At 39.0% G+C, this 23,455-nt stretch overlaps 1 protein-coding gene and 1 long non-coding RNA gene across 18 annotated transcripts; both read right to left on the bottom strand.

The window, feature by feature from the left end:
- Positions 1–18,389: 18,389 nt before the first annotated feature.
- Positions 18,390–19,226, bottom strand: LOC131022538 (uncharacterized). Its single transcript, XM_057952077.1, has one exon. The coding sequence runs from the start codon at positions 19,224–19,226 to the stop codon at positions 18,390–18,392; it is 837 nt and encodes a 278-aa protein (XP_057808060.1).
- Positions 19,227–19,835: 609 nt separating this feature from the next.
- Positions 19,836–22,951, bottom strand: LOC131006649 (uncharacterized). Of its 17 annotated transcripts, XR_009095675.1 has the most exons (8): positions 22,382–22,951; positions 22,031–22,119; positions 21,854–21,946; positions 21,649–21,712; positions 21,484–21,574; positions 20,650–21,355; positions 20,166–20,460; positions 19,836–20,077 (listed from the first exon to the last, which is right to left on the bottom strand). It is a non-coding gene; the product is annotated as an uncharacterized LOC131006649 (long non-coding RNA). The 17 variants fall into 17 exon arrangements; XR_009095673.1 differs by having other exon boundaries at positions 20,650–20,751; positions 21,317–21,355; positions 21,854–22,951; XR_009095676.1 differs by having other exon boundaries at positions 20,650–20,751; positions 21,317–21,355; positions 21,484–21,712; positions 22,031–22,951.
- Positions 22,952–23,455: the final 504 nt, after the last annotated feature.

Genomic DNA, 23,455 nt, shown 5'->3' with positions numbered 1-23,455 from the left:
GTACCTGTCTGAATAAGGACAGACTTCATCGTCTTCATCAAAAGGCCTCTCGCCTTTTGTGAAGCTTCAATGCAGAGCAACAACAATGAGCAGGAACTCATTGTCAACCGGCGCTATGTCAACAGTGAGACCCTCACAATCTCCACTGAATTGACAGCCCCTCACCTCTCAAACCCTCTGCTTCTCTTCTTTTTTCTCGTTATCTGTTTCTTCTTCCTAACCTCCTTCTAAGCCTTCGCCTTCTTCATCCCCCATGACCCCAATATCTTCCTCCTGCGAAATTACCTTCGCATGGTCTTCGCTTCCTTCTTAGGTTCATCCTTCTTTTTGATGTTGCCAAAAAGGGGGAAAAGTTGCACAATCTTATGAACTTAAGTCGGTCAAGCAACATGATCATCCTTCATCCGATGATCATGAGGAAGATTAACCAGAGGATAAGACCTCAATTCAACGGAACACAAGTGAGAGTGGAACAAGCTTAGGATCATGAAGACACGAAGACAGAAGATGAAGATCAAGAAGTTCAAGGCGCAGCCAAGCAGACTGCTGGAGTCCATGGGTTTCCCCATGATGTTTTTGTTTTTCTTTTTACTCCAATGTAAGTCTTGCTCTGTACCTCGACTGATGGCTTATCAGTCTTTATTAATGAAATGAACTTCTTATTGATCTCAACCTGAAGACAATGACTCTTTGTCCAGGCTCTGATTATGGTTTTTCTGTCTTCTTTTAGTTCTGTTTTTAGAACTGTTTTCGTTCTTGCTCTAAGTACAAGTTTTTAGGATCTATTGTTAAGAGGGAACTGTTTTCACCCCTTGTTTAGAACTTGTACTGTGAGTTCAGCCTTTTTGCTGTCTAGAACTGCTGTGTGGTTTTGGCATCATCAAAAAGGGGGAAATTGTTGGGAACCCTGTGGAATATCCTAACCCTTGTTTTGATGATACCAAAATTCATAGGACTTATATGTAATAGACTAGAATCGTTTTGAACTCAAGTGTTAGAGTTCGTTTCTAGTTTAGTTGCGGTGTCGAAGACTGAAGACTGAAGACTGAAGAACGAAGACTGAAGACTGCAGATACCAACTGAAGTATCAGTTGAAGAATCAGTTGAAGACTGATTATTTAATGCGCGCAATGGACTGATACTAAAGTCAAGTATTAGTTGAACATTCCTCCTAGGACTGATCTTCCAACGTTCAGAGGAATCCACGTACGCACAAGTACAGCCGCATTAAATGCAGAGATCTCAATAACTTATCTCTGCAGAGGTCATTCTTATCTGGTGGTTACTTTTCAGAGATGTCACATCTCCTGTCCATCAAAGAGAGCCGTTTCCACACAGACAAGGAACCTCGAAGATTGAAGCCTCAGCCCAAATTCGAATTGCTCTCCAACGGAAGAAATCTTGAGGACGATTTATGCCAACGGATCTATTCAAGAGTTCTCCTACAAATAGCGCTCGAGGATCACTTCAACCTTCACCGATTCAACGACATAAGCTGAAGCTCTGCCGAAATTGCTACTCAGCCTAAAGCTTAACCGACCAAAGCTTGAATCGAAGAAGAGAATTCCAAAGCCAAAATCAGTCACTGCTGATTACATACATTCTCTTAGACCCTAGGCATATATCTGTTTACCCAGAAGCCAAAGGTCAGACTTGCTTCAAAGAACTTGTTCTTTGTAACTATAGTTGGCACTCGTTTAAACCTCTCCCCCATAAGAGTGTTTGAGTGATTCGGAGTTCAGGAAGGTACTCTGAACTCTGAGTGAAAAGTCTGAGCACGAGGTGTGCTTAGCAGGGAAATCCTACGCGAGGTGTGTGGGTGCTGAAGAGGGGTTATCTTCAGTTTACGGTTGTGTGCACCAGGCAAGCACACGGGTACGATTTGCAGTGCACCAGGCAAGCACTTGCGGAGTGGATTGTTGGTCTGATCAACCAGCCGTGTGTTGGATTTGTATACTGAAAGCAAGAACGTTTTATGCTTGTATACAATGTTTCCTAAGTTCACTATCTAATCTCCTATCTGATTGTGTTCATGATTGCATATGTATGTTCTTTATCTCTATATAAGTAGATTATATGGTGTGTTGTAGATCACAGAAGACCATATAATTGGAATAACCTTAAGAGATATAATATGATCACAGCCGAAATAACTCTAGGACAAGTTATTGGTTTAGGCTGCAGTATAGATGGAAGTAGTTTGTCTTGGCTACTTGTCTATACTGGTACGTCATTACGTATTGATAGGACCACAGTTTGAGATGTATTCTTCTATCTGACTTAAGTGAAGAATCAAGATCTCGGTGACTTATAAATCTTAATACTAATAAGTATTCAGATATATATATTAATTCGTATATCACTTTGACTTACTATGGGTGAAAGTTATATACTAACTCGAGTACTCTGTATCTTGGGTGATAGCGGTTAATATATGATATTTGATTATCTGTATTAGTACCCGTATCCGGTATAGGATAATGACATCCCCTTAAGGAGCTCAATAAGGTTTATTACGCTAAACCCTGCAGGTTGATTAAGTTCAGGCGTAATAATAAAGTTTGAGTGGTACTGCTTAAGGAATTATTAAGAGATTAATTAATTTAAGCTGTCAGAGCTCTAATTAATTAATGGATGTCGGATATTTTAAATACGGAGATTTAATAAGTCTAAATACAAGCCCCCGACTCATCACCGGCAATAAAGGGGTAAGTCAGTATCGGTTCTCTAGTGGAATGAACTGATATTTATAAATTAATTATGGTCTGGGCTGACCATAGATAAATTAATTTATTTGAGGCCCATCTTTATTCCTTGTATCTGGTCCCTGGACTGGCCCAATGTCTCCTAGCCCTAGAAGGAGAGAAAGACGCCTCCTACACTAATTCTGTGCCCACACGTATTTAATTTTATTTAAATACAGCTGTCAGCTCTCAGGAAAACACACTGATAAAATATTAGGGTTTTGAGAACTGTGAGGCGCAAGGAAGAAAAACGTGTGGGGCTTATTTCTCTCTTGGGACTTTCATAGATCGTTGTCCATCCAACGGTGAAAGCTGAGCGGGATACAGTCGAGAAGATCAGAGCTGGAGTCAGATTTTCGCAGGAAACCAAGTTCTGGCAGTCTCCGTAAAACGGCCATAACTTCCTCCACAGAACTCCGATTCAGACGTATCAAGCGGCCACTGAAAGCTCTCTCGAAGACGAAGAAGTCGTATTTCTGGGCGAAATACGATTTGAGGACGTTTGAGGCTTCAAACGAAGGCTTGAAGCTGACTGGTCTGTTCAGATGCGAATCTGCGAATTCTTCTGAATTCTTCAGGTATTTCTGAGCTCCAACGTGCAACTGTTAAATTCATAGGAGCATGTTAGGGATTAATCGTTGTATGATAAATTAATAATATTCCAAGAAACGATCATCGGGCAAACGGAACAGTTAATTCAGTTTAATATTCCTTCAATTGGTATCAGAGCCCAGGATTAATTTCTTGGCTCTATTATTAATTTATGTACGATTAATAATGTGCGTTGTTTTTTACTGCTGCTGTTCTTCGTGGTCTGTTGATTCGTGGGATACGTCGTTTTGACGTTGTAATCGTTTTTCACCACGAGAAAAATCCGTGGTTAGATTAGGATTTCAATTTGTTTTGTTTTTCCTTTGTAATCTGTAATTGTTGGAAATCGAGACGAGAGCGACGACGAATCAACATCGAAGAACGGAGGTTGGCTGCGTACGGGACCGGGCAGATGGGGCTGCGGGCGCCGAGGGGCTGCGCGCGCGCGGGTGCTCGCACGCCGTGCGCAGCGTGCCCAGTCAGGCGCCGCGCGGCCGCTGCTACTCTCGGTGCTGGATGCTGTGCGAGAAGGTGGGCTGGTGGCGAGGTGAGGCAAGGCTGGACGGGGGCGAGCAGGGGCTGTGCGCGCCCGGCGGGCGTCGCACGGCCGCTGCTGCCGAGCTGCTGCCTGTGCGCCGACACCGCCGAGACCAGGTGCCCAGGCTGCTACTGCTGCTGCTCGCGCTAGGAGGCTGCTGCCGCACCGGAGGGCTGCTGCGTGCGCCGGGCAGCTGCTCCTCGCCGGGGCTGTGCGCCTGCTGTGGCTGGTGCCGAGGGCTGCTCCAGCTGCTGTCAAGAGCAGGTGGCGGCACCGCCTAGGGGGTCCCAAACCCTAGGTATGCGCGAGTTTCTACAAACCCTAGGGGGCCCAAACCCTAATTCCAAAGACGGGCCTAAAGTGTTCGGGCCAAAGTTTTGTTTTTGGGTTTTCTTTTCTGTTCTTTGTAATAGATTAGAAATATGGGGTTCCACGAATGGGTCACGAAGAACTTTAATTCTTTTATTCTGTTCTTTGCATGTCGTGGTGTTAATCCTTTATGCTCTATGCATGTTGTTTTTGTCTTTGCTTGTTAATATGTGTTTATTAACTGCGCTTAGACAAGCATGCTAGGTTTATCGTTTTCTTAAGCATGTTTTAGAATTCTGCGAGCATGTTTTACATGTTGCGTTCTAGAAGAGCATGTTTAGGATTATGTGTTGAGCATGATCAAACCTTTTGAATTAAAAAGACTAAGCTGTTGATAATTTTATGGATGATTAAAAATTATTTAAATTTCCACAAACGGTCTCAAGACAAAGTGATTGAGAATATGAGTAAACGACCACCCTAACGTGGCTTACTTCATATTTGATTTCACAAGTTTGTTAAGTTGAGATTTCTATTAAAAATATTTAAATCCATTTAAGTAATGAGAGTTATGCGGTAAACGACCACCCTAACGTGGCTTACTCGTATGATTTTCATAAGTACTTTAGAGGATGGATTTTAAATAAGATAACTAAGAAATTAAATTGAATGTGGCATGGTCCTAGTGAGTATGTCAAATTCAAGAATTTAATTTCAAAGTTAGATTGTGGTTATTACTAAATAATTTTTATTCTTAAAATTATGTAGACCTCCACATGCGGTCTCAAGACAAAGTGTTTGAGAATATGAGTAAACGACCACCCTAACGTGGCTTACTTCATATTTGATTTCACAAGTTTGTTAAGTTGAGATTTCTATTAAAAATATTTAAATCCATTTAAGTAGTGGGAGTTATGCGGTAAACGACCACCCTAACGTGGCTTACTCGTATGATTTTCATTAGTACTTTAGAGGATGGATTTTAAATAAGATAGCCAAGAGATTAAATTGAAAGCGGTATGGTCCTAGTGAGTATGCTAATTTCAAGAATTTAATCATCAAGGTTAAATTGTGGTTATTGTTTAGATATCATTTCAAGTACAATGTACAACTCCCCAACGGAGTCCCTTCTTGAATATGATATGGTCTGGTTTAAGTCCAACAATTAATTTCCTTTGTCAAAAGGTCAAGTTGACATGGATGGAAATTAAACGACTAGGTAAATAGTCTGGTTGAGGAATTCATGTGTAAACGACCACCCTAACGTGGCTTACTCGTGAGATTTCTTGGGCAGTTGGAGGTTTCATTAATATTGTTTTTATCAAAAGGTTACAATATTATTGTTACGAATTATGTGCTTTATGTTCGTTACTTTCAGATATGTCTATGTCTCTTACTGTTTATTTATTCTTGCACAAAGTCTTTTAACCGGTCCACATATATAAAATGGAAACGCAGTTTTTGGATTTCTATCTTTATCACAAACTAACACATTTTTTGTGTTGCTTACTACTCCACGTTCTTATGGTCCGAACAATGAGTCAACTGATGAGAAAAATGAATTACATAAAAGGTGGCATAAGACGAATAATGTGGCTATGTGCTATATTATGAGTATAATGACACAAACCTTGTAGCTTCAACATCAGGGCATGGACGATGCTATTAGCATCATGCTGAATCTTAAGAAAGTGTTCGGAGAGTCGGACTGAGCTGCTCATTTAAATTTAATGAGAGTAATCTTGTTATTTTTATGAGTGAGTACAGCTCAGTGCACGAGCATGTCATGCAATTTTTGACGGACTTGACTTGCTCAGTGGGAGTATCGACGGTGAGGCAAAAGTCGATATTATCCTGAACTCTCTTCCCAAGCCTTTTAATTAAGAACTTCCGCCTCAATGCTGTTATGAGCAAGAAAGATACTTCTTTTGAGTTACTATAGTTACGGCTAAGGAAGTTGTGGGAAAGAGATGTGCAAGCACTTGTTATTGCCAAAGGTGAGCCATCTTCTTCGTCGAATGACGGGAAGAAGAAGGGTCCAAGGGACAAGAAAGACAAGGGAAATAGTGGGAGTAGTGGTGTGATAAGATTGAGTATTGGAAATTTCTTCTTTCAATACTCAAGGCAAAGGGTTAAGGTACTTCACTTGCTATAGTAATTGAGACATATCAGCTCATTTTCTACTCAGTTGTGAGTAGTGGATAACGAGAGAAACTGATAATGATTGTTACACCTTGCATGGCCTTTTAAGCTGACAAGGAAGCTGAGAAGTGATGAGATGATTGTCTTCATAGGCAACGTGACTAGAGTCGCAGTTGTTGCAATTGAAGCCTTGTCTTTAAGTTCTAAAGACATAGTTTAGTTTTTGAGAGTTCCTTATCATGTTCCAAATTTTGAATAGATGGATCTTATGTCATTTTTTGATAGTGGTGTTTCTATCATAAGAAATGACAAAGTTGTCTATTCTGGTATTTTGAACATCTCTCTTCATACTATAACTTGTCTACAAAATACCTTTATATTGCATTTACATCATCGAACAAAAGAAAGAGAAAAGTTAAGGCTAATCTCTCATGAGGATCTTACACATATATTAATACCCTAGAAATAGGTCACATCTATCTTAATAGGATCCAAAGGCTCGTGTCTAAATAAGTACATTGGATTCAATCCAGGTTGTACTATTTCGAACCTGCGAATCCTGTATAGAGGAAAAGATGGAGACCAGGTCATTCATGACAAAGGGGATAAAGGGCCAATAATGTGTTAGGAATGATCTTTTCTGATTCATTGTCAGTGTTTGGGATTCCAACCCAGTTTACTACACCATGTAATCCCTATATGAAATGGTGTGGTGGAGAGAAGAAATAGGTCTATCTTGGAAAAATATGTTCGATGATGAGTTATGTATCTTTGCAATTAGTCCTAAAGAATCAGAAGGTGGTTATTAGCAATGACACACGATTCTTAGAAGTGGACTATGGGAGTAATCACTAATCCAAGTCAGATAGTGTGCTTCAAGAAATTGAAGACATTAGACAGGCGATTCCATCACCCAAGCCAAGTGTGCAAGAGTTTTGTACCACAAGACACTGCACGCACTGTTGACACACATGTGCCACCACAGATCCATTGTAGTGGGAGGGTTGTGGGACAACCCGATCGATTTATGTTCTTGGGAGAATCTTTGGATTCAGTCCCTGGTAGTGAATATAAGAGAATCGACCCAGATATCTACTTGGAATTAGTGGAAGACGAGAATGTAGATTTCTGGCACGCCTCAATGGAGCAATCCATTAAGAATATGGTTGTATACTAAGAAAATCTTGCTACCAGAATGCCGTAAAGCCATAGGTTGCAAGTGAGTATACAAGAGAATGATAAGTCCGAATGAGCAAGGTCGTAGCTTTCAAAGCTAGACTGGTGGCGAAAGGTTATGCCCAGTGTGAAGGTATAGGTTATGATGATATTTTCGCCAGTGCCATGCTCAGAACATTCGGATCATTTTACCCATAGCAGCTCACTTAAACCATCGAGGTTACGTGAGGGAGGGAGAGAAACATCTCGTGTCAATCGCTCTCGTGTCATCGGTGATGTGGTTTATCTTGCATTTTATGTAAACAATATCCTCCTAATTGGCGACAATATGGAGCTATTGTTAAGACATAAAGTAATGGTTATCCGAACAGTCTCATATGAAAGACTAAGGAGGTACAGTATACATCCTTGTGATCAAGGTTATAAGGGATCACTAGAAAAAGATGTTGGGCTTATCTCGAGTGTCTTACATTGATACTGAGAATACTCGTTGTAGTATGAATACCGCCAAGAAAGGATTGCTACCTTTTAGATATGGCGTTCCTTTATCTAAAGACTATGTCTTAAGATACCTGTTGAGGTTAAGGAAATGAAGGCAGTATTCTACGTTTCCGCAGTAGATAGCTTCATGTATGGTTTGCTATGTACGAGATCTTATATTTGCTATGCAGTTAGCATGGTTGTAAGATATCTGTATAGTCCTAGTTAAGGACACTGAACTGTGGTAAATTATATTCTCAAGTCCCTAACTAGAGAATAAGGATAGTTTACCAGTTAGACAGTTTAGTTCCTTTTTGGATTATATGATTTCGGATTTCCAGGCTGACCGGAACAAAGAATAATTACCTCGAGCTATGTGTTTTCCTTGGGAGGTAAAACCTTTTGGTTTGACCACTACCTCCAGGGTCTAAGAGTGATTCCTAGTTTGCGTGAGAGCATCACCTTCGTGGTACCTCAAGTGCAGTTGCAAACTCTAAGGAATCCAAGAACCACAAGGGGTCAAACACATGGAGAGTAAGTACCAAGTTATACGATTATTCGTAAATCGAGGTTATGTGCTCAAAGAATAAATTCTCACATATTGGAGAAACCTACTGATCTTTCACAAAAGGCTTATCGCAAATGGTCATTGGAAGATGGGAATGCGATTGATGCCAGATTGATGCCACCCACTTAGGAAACTTTAAGTATAAGTGGGAGAAGTGTTAGGTGATTGGTAAATAGACGCATTGTATACTAAAAGTTTGCTTTAGTATAAGTGGGAGATTGTTGGATTTGTATACTGAAAGCAAGAACGTTTTATGCTTGTATACAATGTTTCCTAAGTTCACTATCTAATCTCCTATCTGATTGTGTTCATGATTGCATATGTATGTTCTTTATCTCTATATAAGTAGATTATATGGTGTGTTGTAGATCACAGAAGACCATATAATTGGAATAACCTTAAGAGATATAATATGATCACAGCCGAAATAACTCTAGGACAAGTTATTGGTTTAGGCTGCAGTATAGATGGAAGTAGTTTGTCTTGGCTACTTGTCTATACTGGTACGTCATTACGTATTGATAGGACCACAGTTTGAGATGTATTCTTCTATCTGACTTAAGTGAAGAATCAAGATCTCGGTGACTTATAAATCTTAATACTAATAAGTATTCAGATATATATATTAATTCGTATATCACTTTGACTTACTATGGGTGAAAGTTATATACTAACTCGAGTACTCTGTATCTTGGGTGATAGCGGTTAATATATGATATTTGATTATCTGTATTAATACCCGTATCCGGTATAGGATAATGACATCCCCTTAAGGAGCTCAATAAGGTTTATTACGCTAAACCCTGCAGGTTGATTAAGTTCAGGCGTAATAATAAAGTTTGAGTGGTACTGCTTAAGGAATTATTAAGAGATTAATTAATTTAAGCTGTCAGAGCTCTAATTAATTAATGGATGTCGGATATTTTAAATACGGAGATTTAATAAGTCTAAATACAAGCCCCCGACTCATCACCGGCAATAAAGGGGTAAGTCAGTATCGGTTCTCTAGTGGAATGAACTGATATTTATAAATTAATTATGGTCTGGGCTGACCATAGATAAATTAATTTATTTGAGGCCCATCTTTATTCCTTGTATCTGGTCCCTGGACTGGCCCAATGTCTCCTAGCCCTAGAAGGAGAGAAAGACGCCTCCTACACTAATTCTGTGCCCACACGTATTTAATTTTATTTAAATACAGCTGTCAGCTCTCAGGAAAACACACTGATAAAATATTAGGGTTTTGAGAACTGTGAGGCGCAGGGAAGAAAAACGTGTGGGGCTTATTTCTCTCTTGGGACTTTCATAGATCGTTGTCCATCCAACGGTGAAAGCTGAGCGGGATACAGTCGAGAAGATCAGAGCTGGAGTCAGATTTTCGCAGGAAACCAAGTTCTGGAAGTCTCCGTAAAACGGCCATAACTTCCTCCACAGAACTCCGATTCAGACGTATCAAGCGGCCACGGAAAGCTCTCTCGAAGACTAAGAAGTCGTATTTCTGGGCGAAATACGATTTGAGGACGTTTGAGGCTTCAAACGAAGGCTTGAAGCTGACTGGTCTGTTCAGATGCGAATCTGCGAATTCTTCTGAATTCTTCAGGTATTTCTGAGCTCCAACGTGCAGCTGTTAAATTCATAGGAGCATGTTAGGGATTAATCGTTGTATGATAAATTAATAATATTCCAAGAAACGATCATCGGGCAAACGAAACGTTAATTCAGTTTAATATTCCTTCACCGTGGATGTAGGAAAGGGTTTTTCCGAACCACGTAAAAGTCTCTGTGTTAGTTACAGCTTTCAGTTTTACATTCATACTTGTGCTATTTCAATTGATAAAACTGAACACTGACTAACAGCAAAGAGAAACCTTAATCCAACAACTTGCTCCACCGAGGCTATTGCGAAACTAAGTTTAATTTCCGCTGCGTGTGATATCAATCTGACTGAACTATCCTCTGATAGTAAGGAAGAGCGATATCATCTCTATCTTTGCAAACACGACTGAAGCCCTTACTTGAATCAGTTAAGTTCCAGTAACTTAACTGATAACTCATTACTGAAGAGCTTTCAGTATCAGTCGTCAACCCTGTTGGTCAAAACTGATTTCAGTAAAACAGGAGTCTTTGTTTGCGTGTAAAGTTTCATTTTAATCTCTGACTGAGATCCCTCTGATTGAGGTCAGTAGATAGTCATAAAAATAGCCTATAGGTGTATTCCCCCCCCCCCCATACAGCTATTCGAGACCCCCCGGACCTAACAGAAGATTACATTTTTATTGTTGATAATTTAATTTCACAAATATACATTGATCCGGATAGATTTAATTTATCCTAAATAAAAAGAATTTTACAGTTGTACGAATTCAGAAAAGTATGCATACTGCATCCGTGATACATTGTTTATGGAGTGTCTAATTTCCAATTGAGAATGTAATCTGTCGCTGGATTTTTTTTTTAAATTATACGAAGTATTTATTACTCCCTCCGTCTTAGCTTTTCGTATCCACTTTTAGTTGTAAATACAACTAAAAGTGGATACAAAAAGCTGGGACGGAGGGAGTATATAGTTAAATAAGCTATCCGTATTTAAGTGAGACCTCTACACCATTCAAAGATGAAAAAATAATCGCACGCTGGCAGAACCACACAAAGGTGGAAAAGATAACCGTTTGAAAATTACAAGAGGTATTTATTATATAATTAAATAAGTTACCCGTATGCAAGTGGGACCTATACACCATTTAAAGGTGAAAAAATAATTGCACGCTGGCAGGACCACTACCTACATAAAGGTGGAAAAGCTAACTGCATACAGGCGAGATCGAACCCAAGACCTCTTATAAAGGAAAGTCTTTGAATGCTTCAACTTTGCTACTTGAGCTAATTAGTCACTTAAAGTTTGCCAGCTAAGAGTCAGTTGAAAATTGGTCGAAAGAAAGTTGTTACTTGACTAAGTTTGTCAACTAAGGGGAAGTTTACTTTGCATGAGTGATTAAATGGAAGATTGAGTATTTTTATCCTAAGAGTAGGATTACTCCAATTTTATCCATTTGATGGGATAGGAATCATGCAAAACTAGCTTAAATAATAAAAATAATTAAAGGTATTGAAATATTCCAAAGTTTCAATTCAACAAAGTAAGCAAGAGATTAACCTTATTGTTTTTATCTATAAAAACCAATCCTTCAAAGTAAACGCCCACTAAGAAAAATCAATAGTTAAGGTGATTAGCTGACGAAATTTGTTAGCACAACCGTTATTTGGTTAATTAATTACTTTCTTAAAAGTTAATCTTCAGCATCTTACGGCTACAAAGATAAGTTAATGCGATGCATTTGAAGAAATAAATTCTTGTATTCAATTTTAGATTACAAAGAAAAGCAGTTAGAATTGAAAAACAAAAAAAAAGAGAAAGTAGTAGTCAATGCGTTTGGATTGTGAGCTAAGAATTTTTTTTTCTAATTTGTGAACTGTGTTGTTGTAATTTTTGTCAAGATAAATACATCCATTTTTCCATTTTTCGTGAATGTTGGTTTTATAACAGAACCATGTAAAATCTTTGTGCGTCAATTTTTTGTTTCTTGAGTGTTGTTTCGTTTCTTGATTAAGTTTGAATCTTAACTGTTAGAGTACTTTCACACTCTATTTGATTGTCATTGTGTAGCCAACAAGAGTGTTTTCACATGTTCTACTTGACTGGATCAGAATAGTTGCTTCATGAGTCGCTTCAAATGTTCTAAGTTTGCTGAAGACACCGTGCAGCCTTTTATTGCAGGTTTTGGAGATAAAGTTAGAGATATCCCCTATTTATTTATGGATATACATCAACCGAATGTTCAAAGTGTGGAGAAGTCTAGGGTTTCAGAGAACTTTCATCTGTTATGCAATTCTTATCCAAAGGAGTCCTATTCGAACTTGGAGTCTTCTAGGGTTTCGCTATTTATTGGTGAAGAAGAGGACTCACAAAGGCTGTTGCGTTTATTGGTACTCTATTTCTTTTAGAGAGTATTTTCGTGCATGTATTGAGAGCATACTGTTTGTGAGAGTGTGTTCTTGTTTGACGCTTTTATTCCTTGAAAGCATGGGGTGTTCTTTCGTTTGTTCATTGCTCCAGCCTGTTGGAGCAATACTGTTGTTTGGGTTTGAGCGTTAAATGTGTAGCATTCAAGCTTAGGGAGTGAGTTGTTAATTTACTCTCAGTTATTAACGTAGTTGGCGGTTTGGGAAGATATAGAGGTTAGAAAGATCGATTCTTCATGTGTAAGTCCTTTGTATATCTTATCATCACTAGTGGATAATTTACCTTAGGCGTGGCCCCACAGACGTAGGTGTGTTATCACTGAACTGGGTAACCAACTTTGGTGTTCTTGTGCTTTATATTTTCTGCACGTGTTTCTGTTTGAGTATCTCTGCGAGTACTAACATTGTGTGTGTGCGAGATATATGATCGATCATTGGATAGGTACAATTTCATTAACATTAAGCTTTGATAATATCATTTATTCTGAAAAATTAAACGGGCTTCCACTCTGAAAAACTAAACGGGCAATCTTCTTTGTTGCGTTTACTTTGATGGATAAATTTATCCATGAAAAAGAATGGATAACAAAAATTTATGCCTATAAATGTCTCCTTTCTTTTTCCATATTTTACAAAAAAAAAATCACAATTTTTCCTTTTTTATTCTCACTTCAAAGGTGGATAATATTATCCCTCAATAAAAATGAAATATCGTGTAATCTTGCCTTTTGCAGAGAAAATACAGTAAAGTCTTAAAAAATAAATATAAATTTCATTGAATAAAACATCTCAGACACATAATACTACTATATATCTTATATAACACCGTTATATCTCGTTTCAAATAGACTCTCTCAATTATTATTCTTCATTTATTAATCAAAGTAGCAGTCTGACTCAATTATTTCCCAAATATTCCCAAATATACAATTAAACTGGTACTTTAGTGTCGCGACCGGACCTAATTAAGGATAACTAAGCCGGGGAAACCGTGACGAAGGGAGGGAGACTAGAAGCGGGGTTAGAAAGGGGTGTGAAAATATAATGAAGGATCGAACTTAATCATTGACAGTGAAGGGGAAACATTTATAATATAACTTACGTTTAGCCACAAAGATTCAAATAGCTAGTAAGTTCGGATGGATCCGACTTAATTCAAAAGGGCTTATTACTGAAGAATACGCAGCGGAAATTTATAAATAATTGTTGTTTAATCATAGGGACTCGAATAACTAGTACGCTCGGATGAATCCGAGTTGACTTAAAAGACATAATACTCGACAGTACGCAGCGGATTAACAATATCTGACCTACATGTATGGAGACATGTACCCAAGAGTTCATTTAATAAACTTATGACAAAAGCCCCACTCGTCACTTCATCTTCATCAGCCACTGCTCAACCTGCACATTTAGAAATATATGCAGGGCTGAGTACGAGAGTACTCAGTGGGCACGTATGCCTAAATATAAATATAAACATGCTTCATGAAACTGTAAATTGTCATGCCATCATAAACAGTACAGCAAGGGAGTTTTCGTGAAATAGGCCCAAGCTTACTAAATTCTTTTGTGATACTTAAAGTTTGTCTGCAGACTAAGTTCTCTTGTAATCTATCATATCTGGAATTTAGCAGTTACTAAATTCTTTTGTGATTCTTTCGTAACGAAATAACTTGTTCAAAAGTAGCATTAAACTCGTTTGATAGGTATATAAAGCTGAATTTAGCAGTTAAATCATCTCATGCATTCATTCGTATAAAAGGCCTACGACACGCAGGGGATCTCCATATATGTATAGTAAAAGTAATGCCCACCTGGTAGCAAAGCTTTGCTTCAGTTCAATAACTCCTTGACAAGCTCTTACTCTTGCGCTTAACCTTTAAAGCGAGAACATAAGGTCAAACCTTAGCTCGATGAAAATTCTCAAATAAATGAGAATGCGTAATATGAATATGCATGATTCATATTCCGTTAATTAACCAATTAACCCAACTAGGTTCCGTCCCATGAAGTCAAGTGATTAACTACATTGATTCGTTCTCATAAGGTGTTCTCTCCTCTCTCTCTCTCTCTGCTCTGGAGGTCAGCTCTGGCCTCTAAGTCAGCTCTGGCTGAGTTAGCTCTGTGGCGAAGTGATTCCTCTAGGCGGAACGATTTCTCTTGGTGAAAGTGATTCCTCTGTCCATTCCTCTGGCGAGGTGATTCCTCTTGCCATTCCTTTGGCGAGGTGATTCCTCTGGCCATTCCTCTGGCGAGGTGATTCCTCTGGCCATTCCTCTGGCGAGGTGATTCCTCTGGCGAGGTGATTCCTATGGACTGGGCGACTCAGCTCCGCAGGCCTCGTCCCCGCTGGACTTGTCCCCGCTGGCCTCGTCCTCTCTGGTCTCAGCCCCGCTGGACTCCTCCCCGCTGGACTTGTCCCCTCTGGACTTGTCCTCGCTGGACTCGTCCCCGCTGGACTTGTCCCCTCTGGACTTGTCCTCGCTGGACTTGTCCCCTCTGGACTTGTCCTCGCTGGACTCGTCCCTACTGGACTTGTCCTCGCTGGACTCGTCCCCCCTGGACTTGTCCTCGCTGGACTCGTCCCCTCTGGACTTGTCCTCGCTGGTCTGGGAAGAGCGACGGGGTCTCCAGTTTTCAAAACCAGACATCTCCGTCCTTATCTCGCCTCGATTCTTACTCGTACACAGACCTTAATCTCTACCTATGTGAGCATGCTGTGATTATTCAAGTTCGTCTACGTTTTAAAGCTAAAGCTCTCGTCGTTCATCAAGGTTCAAGTCGTAGGTTCCACTAATTCGTGACTTAACATGCTTTTTATTCATTCGTTTACAGCCCATAAAGCATGATCTCTGTGAGTGTGATGCATGCCGATTGGAGTAGCAACAAGGGTCGAAGATTACCTTGCTATAGCGTGCTTTGGTCGGGTAAAGAATGATGGTTTCTCGCTTTTTCGAGCGTCGAGGTGCAAACTGGAAATGAAATGGCTGTTGTTCTTAGGTTGAAAATAGGCGGAAAGGAACATGGCGAAGGGTGGAAAAGATAAGCCGAGTTTTTACCTTGTTCAAGTTGGAAGCAAGAATCTCGATCCACTCCCCTTTGTGCAAGGCGTCGAGAGAGATGAACTTCTTGCTGTTGCTGCTGAAATTTCTAAGTGTTTTGAAATGGAGAAAGGGGTGGCTCAAGGATTGAAGAGTGAATTTATAGGAAGAGCTCGGCTGTTGTGCACTTGAGTGCCGAAGGGAGAGCATAGGCTGAGATAGGGTGCAGCAGGCGAAGTGGCGTGAGGCCTTTCGATTTCCCTGCCAATGGGAGGAGTTGCTGTTGCAGTCTTGGCGTGCGGCTATTCGGCTGCCCTGCCAATGGAAGGAGGGCTGCTGCTCGCTGCAGCTTGCGTGAGGCTTTTCGGCTGCCCTGCCAATGGGAGGAGGGCTGCTGCTGTCTTGGCGTGCGGCTTTTCGGCTGCCCGACCAATGGGAGGAGGGCTGCTGCTGCAGCACCTTATCCACCTTTTCCCCTTTTCCTATTTTTCCTTCTTTTCCTTACATGTGGCGTTAGCAGGTGGCGGATAGGGTGGCTGATAGGGCGGCAGATAGGGCGGTGATGTGATCTAAGTAAAACCCTTCAGGGTTGGTCCCACTGAATTAGAAATACTGGTTTCGCGTTTCTGATAAAATCTATACTTGCTAAATTAAATCCGTAGATTTAATTCGTTCGTCATCCTAATACTCAAATTAAATCCGTAGATTTAATTCGTTCGTCATCCTAATACTCAAATTAAATCCGTAGATTTAATTAGCTTCAAAGTCGGAAATAATTCACGACTTAGTAACATCATGAAATAAACTCCATCTTGATAAATAACACAACTTTGCTAAGTTGGTTATTACTAAGTACTAATAGTTCACCAACTCAAAGATTCTCATCGCGGTCTTAAACATGCGAAGGTAAAAAGAAATGCATACTGCTAGTGTAGTGACTCTGTCTCCAAAATGCGTAATTCAGAAACATAGTTGAAATCATAAAGTGCTTCGATTACTGGCAGATAGAAAAATAAACATGCAATACTAGAATTTAATACTGATAAAAGAGCGGGTTGTCACATTTAGTTTCCCTAATATTTAAATGGGTTAATAGCCGGAAAATACACGAACTATTTTGAGATTTGCATATTGCACATGACCTTCAAAATTAGCCCCAGAATACATGACCTTTCAATTTAATCGCAATTTGCAGCCGCGTTGACTAACACTTTGATCGGTGGTAACGTGGCCGTCGGATTTTGTTGACGTGGATGATTTTCCGGTGTATGAATCGACGTCGTTTTGGTATTACATTACAATACCAAAAATGACGTCGTTTCGTTGACTTAAATTTTGAAATCATCTTGTCGACACCCATTTTAATTAGGGTTCTTAGATTTGCGTCTGTCCCAGAAATTTGATAGGAATGGTGTTGACTTGAAGGCCAAATCGCGGCGAGTAAAGGAAGAAGAAAGGTGTGAAGAGAGTTGAAGCCAAAACTGAGGCGAGTTGATACGGAGAAGCATGAGTTATTCTCGAAGCTCGTCGTCAGTGGAAAGGTCGATTAATGGCATGGAAAGGAGATGTTATCATAAAATCCCTACGATTATGAAGACGTCTCACACTGAGAAGAATCCGAAGAGAAGGTACGTTGAATGTCGATGGAGAGCTGTCAATGATTGTACTTTTTGGGATTGGGTCGATCCTGAACTCACACCCTATTACAAGCGTTGTTTTAACAAAATGAGAAACAAAAGGGATGCTGCATTGAACAATTACAGTGGATTTGAAGGCCTTGAAGGTGATGGAGTTGAATCTTCCATGGTGAAGAACGAAGATGGTGCAGATGATGTTAAGTTGCAAAGAATGGAAAGTAGAATTAAGGCTCTTACTTTTGCTTTGATTTTGGTCATCATTTTGTTCCTGTATTCAAAATTGTAGACTACTCTTTGGATGTCAATGAAGTATGGCATTTTGTTCCTTTATTCGAAATTGTAGACTACTCTTTGGATGCCAATGAAGTAAGGCATTTTGTTCATCATTTTGTTCCTGTATTTAGAATTGCATTGAAATGAAAGAGTGCACAAATTTGCCAAAACCATAACCTTCATTGATCTTGGGAAGCATACAGAAGTAATAATCACAGTTATGTTCGGCAAAAGCTAAGACAAAATGGGGGATTATAACTTGTTTATCCCTGAATCTACATCACTTCCAAAAGATAAAAACTTTAAATTCCAGAAGTTAATCACGGTATTTAGCATGCATTTACATCACTTTCAAAAAACAAAAACTTGAAATTCTTCTTGCTTGATTCATTTGTTGCAATTCTCTTGTGTTGCCTGCCCTTCTATCACTGAACTCTCCGACCCTTGGCCACTTCCACCTCCACGAGCCTTGCACCTTGCACTTTCCCGAGGTCTGCCTCGTGCACCACCTCGAGGTCTGCCCCTTGTCATTCCAGCTGCTCCATCATTTAAGGGTGTAACACCCATTTGAAGTGATGCCTGCATTAATGAATGAATTCATCCGCTTTTTGTTATAGTAAAACAATATAATTACACAAAATTGTAGTTCAGTAATGTCACACTTACCCGAAAGTAGTGATTGCCACTGCCTTCATTGATATAAACTCCACAGCCAGTCATTGCAATTGCCTTCTCCACACTGCAAGTTGCTTCTTATCTGTCTTCGAAAGCATGGGCCTTTTTTCCCTTGTCAACTACTGGAGCAGTAGGATTCTTTGGTCTTCCTCTTTTCCCCTTTTCAGTTGTAGCCTTCTCAACCTTTTCCTTCTAGCACTTCCTATTGTTATGGCCCTTTTCACCACAATTCCCACAAGTCATCACAAGCCCTTTCCTTTTCAGTCTGTTTTTTGGATCAACTTCAAGAGGATCCCTAACCCTATTCTTCTTGGGTCTCCCGGGCATATTTTTCACAAGAGGGGGCTTTATTTTGTCACCCTCACACTGTGGCCACAACATCTCCCCATTTAGAGGCTCCAAAGCATATTTATATGCCTGCAAATACCTATCAACTGTGTAGTAATCACAGACATAGGTTGATGGTTCCTCTTTCAAATACCTAATAGCACAAACAACATGCTTACATTGTATACCCGTGAGCTCCCACATCCTACATGAACATATCTTTTCAGGTATGTTCACCACATACTTCTCCCCAGAATCATCAACTTCGAATTTATCATGAAGTGCAGGTAGGGGGTTCATATTTCTAGCCTCATACTTTAGTGTCTCAAGCTTTTTGTTTATCATAGGGCAAATCCTATCAGTATACTCAGCCATATTATGTAGTTTCTTCACTTGTCTTACCATCAGTGATGTCCTAATCTCTTCCATCATATGTATCAAATGTCTACCTCTAGCACTAAGTATCCATCCGTTGAACGTTTCACTTATATTATTATCTACCATATCAGACTTAGGAATGCATGACAAGAAAGGCTTACAGAATTTAGCCACCTCCCTCCCAATGAAATCTTGATAAGCTCCAATACTTTCACTCTTCATCTCTTCAAAGACCTTGCTGTACTGCGGCACCATAGTTGATCTCACAGCCTTCCAAAATAAATTCTTCAGTGTTGCTCCTTTGTTTTCCTTCTTCCAGTTCATGTATACGTGTCGAGCACAATTCCTGTCACTACAAGAAAAACGCTCATACTTGACGGTTTTTAGCCGTCATCTATGATATCCGTCGACCGTCAAGTATACTGGTGTCAAGTATAGTACCTAAAATAGATGACGGTTAATGACCGTCATCTATACTAATTATTCTTGACGGTTGTATATGTATACATGACGGTGGAAAACCGTCAACTATGATTTTATACATGACATTCATATTATTTTCTTGACGCTTTCTAACCGTCAAGAAAAATATAATACATGACGGTTTTTTTTATATTTCGACATTTTTTGACCGTCATGTATGTTCGTTTTCATGACGGTTTATTGATTATATTTGACACTTTTTGACGGTCATGTATATATGTTTTCATGACGTTTCTATGTTTATTCTTGACACTTTTTAACCGTCATTTCAGCCAGAATATGTCATAATATTTAGTTTTCTTGACATTTTATAAGCGTCATCTATAGTCACATTAAAACCGTCACATTTGCTTATTTAGATTTTTAAAATATTATTTCGTATTATATTAGTTTTTTCCTATTTTAAATTTATAAGTATTATTAAATTGTACAAAAAAAGAAATCAAAACATACTGAAAATGACCAATTAAACATTGATAACCACTATTCATCCAACATCCACAAAATAAGAACCAATGTTCTACAACATCTCCCAACAACATAATGAACATCTAAAAAAGATTTAAAAATCCACCATAATAGTATTTTTCAAGTGAAAATCCTACATACCACACTCACAAATCATAATAGTTGCAAAAAACTTTCAAAACGTCGTATCAGCGCGCAAGAACTTCTCCATGTCACGTGTCAAGCTACAAGACAAAGAAAACTAGTATATTAACAACACTATAAATCCATAGATATATTTAATAAAAATTCTAAGCATTAAATATCACAAACCTCATTAATGGTAGAAGTTGCCCAATCTTCTCAAACCTCATTTATCTCTCTCACAGAAGTTGCCCAATCTTTGAACTTCCCTTCTGAGTTCTAACATACCTTTTGCCAGGTAATCCCTCGGAGTACTTGTTAGTGAGGCAAGAACCAACTGCTTCCATCACAGCTCGAGAGGTGAAATTCTCTGAAGCAATAAGCTCCAAGCTTCTAAACTAACGATTCTTCTCTTTGTCAATAATGCTGCGAATCTCTGCATCAACTTCTGTCAATCCATAGTCTGCAAAGGTGCTCATAGCTCCTAATCATTTAAATTCATGACAAACAAAACAACTTTTAACTTCAACCAATTCAACAAAGGAGAACAATTTTGTTTGTTCAATCACTTAACAAAGCAGAATACGTCATATGCAGATACATAGAGAATGGAAGGAAAAGGAAATACTCCATAGTATCCTGTAATGCAGAAGCTGCTGGATACAAACAATACCTCCAATTTCAGGAACAGACGCAGAAGAGGGCGGCCTCCCAGTGCCTAAGCTCCCTTCAAGAGGGCAGCCTCCTAGAACGCTTTTTTGATACTAAAAAAAAACTGCAACAAAAAATATAATAATAAAAAAGCAGAGTGTTTTTCGGATAATGATTTATCTCTCTCACAGAATACTGCACAATCTAGTCCATTTTACTTGGATAATAATTCAAAGAAACCAATTTTTTTTATGTATGATTGAATTCAAGATGTGAATAAGTGACATCTGATGCTTACAGATAACTGCTTGCTAACCTAATCAACCAAACTACCAAAGTAAACCACCAAACTCCATTTTCAAACTCTTTTTACATGCCATAATTTCAGGTTTTCTTCTAATGCACTTAGGTAATAGTTATAAGCAAGAAACCATCCAATTAAGGGAAAATAAAGAAAATAATACTAATGAAAAGTACAAGTGATTATTAATGCAGGATAGGCTTTCACTTTGTTGTTGGTTGGAAATTGGAATGAATTAATGAAATCATCTACAAAATTAATTTTTTTCTTTTTATTTTTTGGGTTGAGGATACATAAATTTTTAGACATTGATTGATGGTGGACTCGAAATTGAGAATAGTAAAATAAGAAAAATAATGTGACTAAAATATGAGGAAAATGATACTACCTTTCATGAAATTACTGCACTCCATGCCATAACCTGCAACTGCATTCATCAATGCCATTTAATTGTCACAACAAGCAAATGCAAATAAAGTTTCTAACACTTTACACCACAAACACACACACACACACACACACATATATATAGAGAGGGAGAGAGAGGAGAGAAACCATGGCAGAGAAAAACCAGAGCTTTTGGAGAAGACAAAGGCAGCCATTTGCAAGTGAACAGCTGCACACCTCTGGAGTTCTTTACATACTCCTAAAATAAGGGGGAGAATATCATACATCAAACAACGTAATTCTCATATATAAAGACAAAGTAATAAACAACACCTGATTCCTCATCGAATTTGACGACTCTGATTCCTGATTCGGAAACTCCATCGATAAACAACACCTAAAACAGGCGAAGCAAAATTTCAACCACTGCTATCAAAATATAAAGTTGATCCAGATTATCACCACCATCCAAAATAGGCCAAGCAACAATTTCCTCATCAATTATTGCAAATATTTTTCGATAAGTTTAGTTTCTAACCTGCCAAGACAACTGTAGAGAAGTGCTTTCTTCCCACTCCAAAAATTTCACCACTGCTAAATTATATATTTCTCAGCCTAAGTTAAGATTGTCCTACACATTCAAATTAAAAAATCATCATAATAAAAGTACCTAAAGTCCCCCGGGACTTTTATGTTAAAGACAGAATTTACTTACGATTTCTCATTAAGAACAACACAGTGGTTGCCTGATCTATTAGCAATGCTGCTAGAGAAGTAATTCCAAACCCATCGACCAAGAACTTGCTAGAAAATTGGAAAAGAAAATGCAAAGAAACACAAACACAAACACAAACACAGTCAAGTCTCAGTTTTGTTTTCCACTTCATTGTCTTGTTCATGGAATAAACTAATTTATCAGCAAAGAATTGTCTGAATCTACCAAAGAAATTCAACTAGCAGCACTCTAGCAATGATCCATGATCTACATAACAACATTGACTCAAAGCCTAATCAAGCAAATTCCAACAACAAAGCTTAAATCAGGAAAAAACTAATGAGCAAAAACCTTCCGAGATAGGGCAGCCGCACCGGAGGCAGGAGAGCAGCACGGTGTTGCCATTAGGCGGCGCCATATTTCGAAGCTTCGCGAGGAGGCATGGTTTGTCGTAGCCGCCGCCCCGCTTCAATCCCCTGCATCCGGCACGGCCGCACCGCCGTGAGTGGCTGCCACAACAGATCTCGAAGAAGCTGACGAAGGCGAGGAAGGAAGCGGCCAATAGGGCGAGATATATTGGGGTCGGAGGCGACGGAGGATAAAGGGGGAAGAAGGAGAGAGAGGAACTGAAAAATGTAGGAGCAACAGGAGTTGATGAGGAAGGCTCCGGAGAAGAGAACGATGACGAGGATGAAGAGGTCGAGCATCGCGGAGGGGGGGTGGCGGAGACAGAATTCAGGGCTTCGGCGTACGGCGGCGGAGGGGAGCGATGAGAAGTCGTCGACGCCGGAGGAGATGGAGCGGCAGAGGCGAGCGATATCCGATGATCTGAATTAGGGTTTCTATTTTACTTAGGAGATGGAGAAGAATGAATAGTTCAGGCTGATATACTTCTGCACTGTTTCGATACTTGGTTTCCCATTTTTTGGAGTTAATTTATTACTATTATTACTTATTAGTATAAAACATAAAAAGAGTTAGTAATTATTTTTTCGTCAGGTTAGTTTTTTAATAAAAAAATTTGGCATTTAAAAAAATGACAGTTTGAACTTTTTAATAATAAAAAAAAATCATAAAAAGTTGCCTTTATTTTAGTTTTTTAATAAAAAAAATTTGGTCTCTTTAAAAAATATGACGGTTTTATAACATACATGACGATATGCATAAATGTCATGTATAGCAATTAATTTAATGTGCATACATGACACTTATTTTAAATATACTTGACATTTTATACAAAATGTCAAGAAAAATAAAATTAATGACAGTTTGTTCAATAACATACATGACAATTTGATTAACTGTCATGTATTGCATTTAAATTAACGCACATATATGACGCTTTGTAATGAGCGTCATCTATACTATGAATAAATGACACTCATACATGACGGTTTTTCTAAAAGTGTCAACACAGCGTCATGT

Source organism: Salvia miltiorrhiza, chromosome 1, assembly GCF_028751815.1.
Source record: "Salvia miltiorrhiza cultivar Shanhuang (shh) chromosome 1, IMPLAD_Smil_shh, whole genome shotgun sequence".
NCBI classification, from domain to species: Eukaryota; Viridiplantae; Streptophyta; class Magnoliopsida; order Lamiales; family Lamiaceae; genus Salvia; species Salvia miltiorrhiza.
This window is presented reverse-complemented; position numbering and strand designations above follow the sequence as displayed.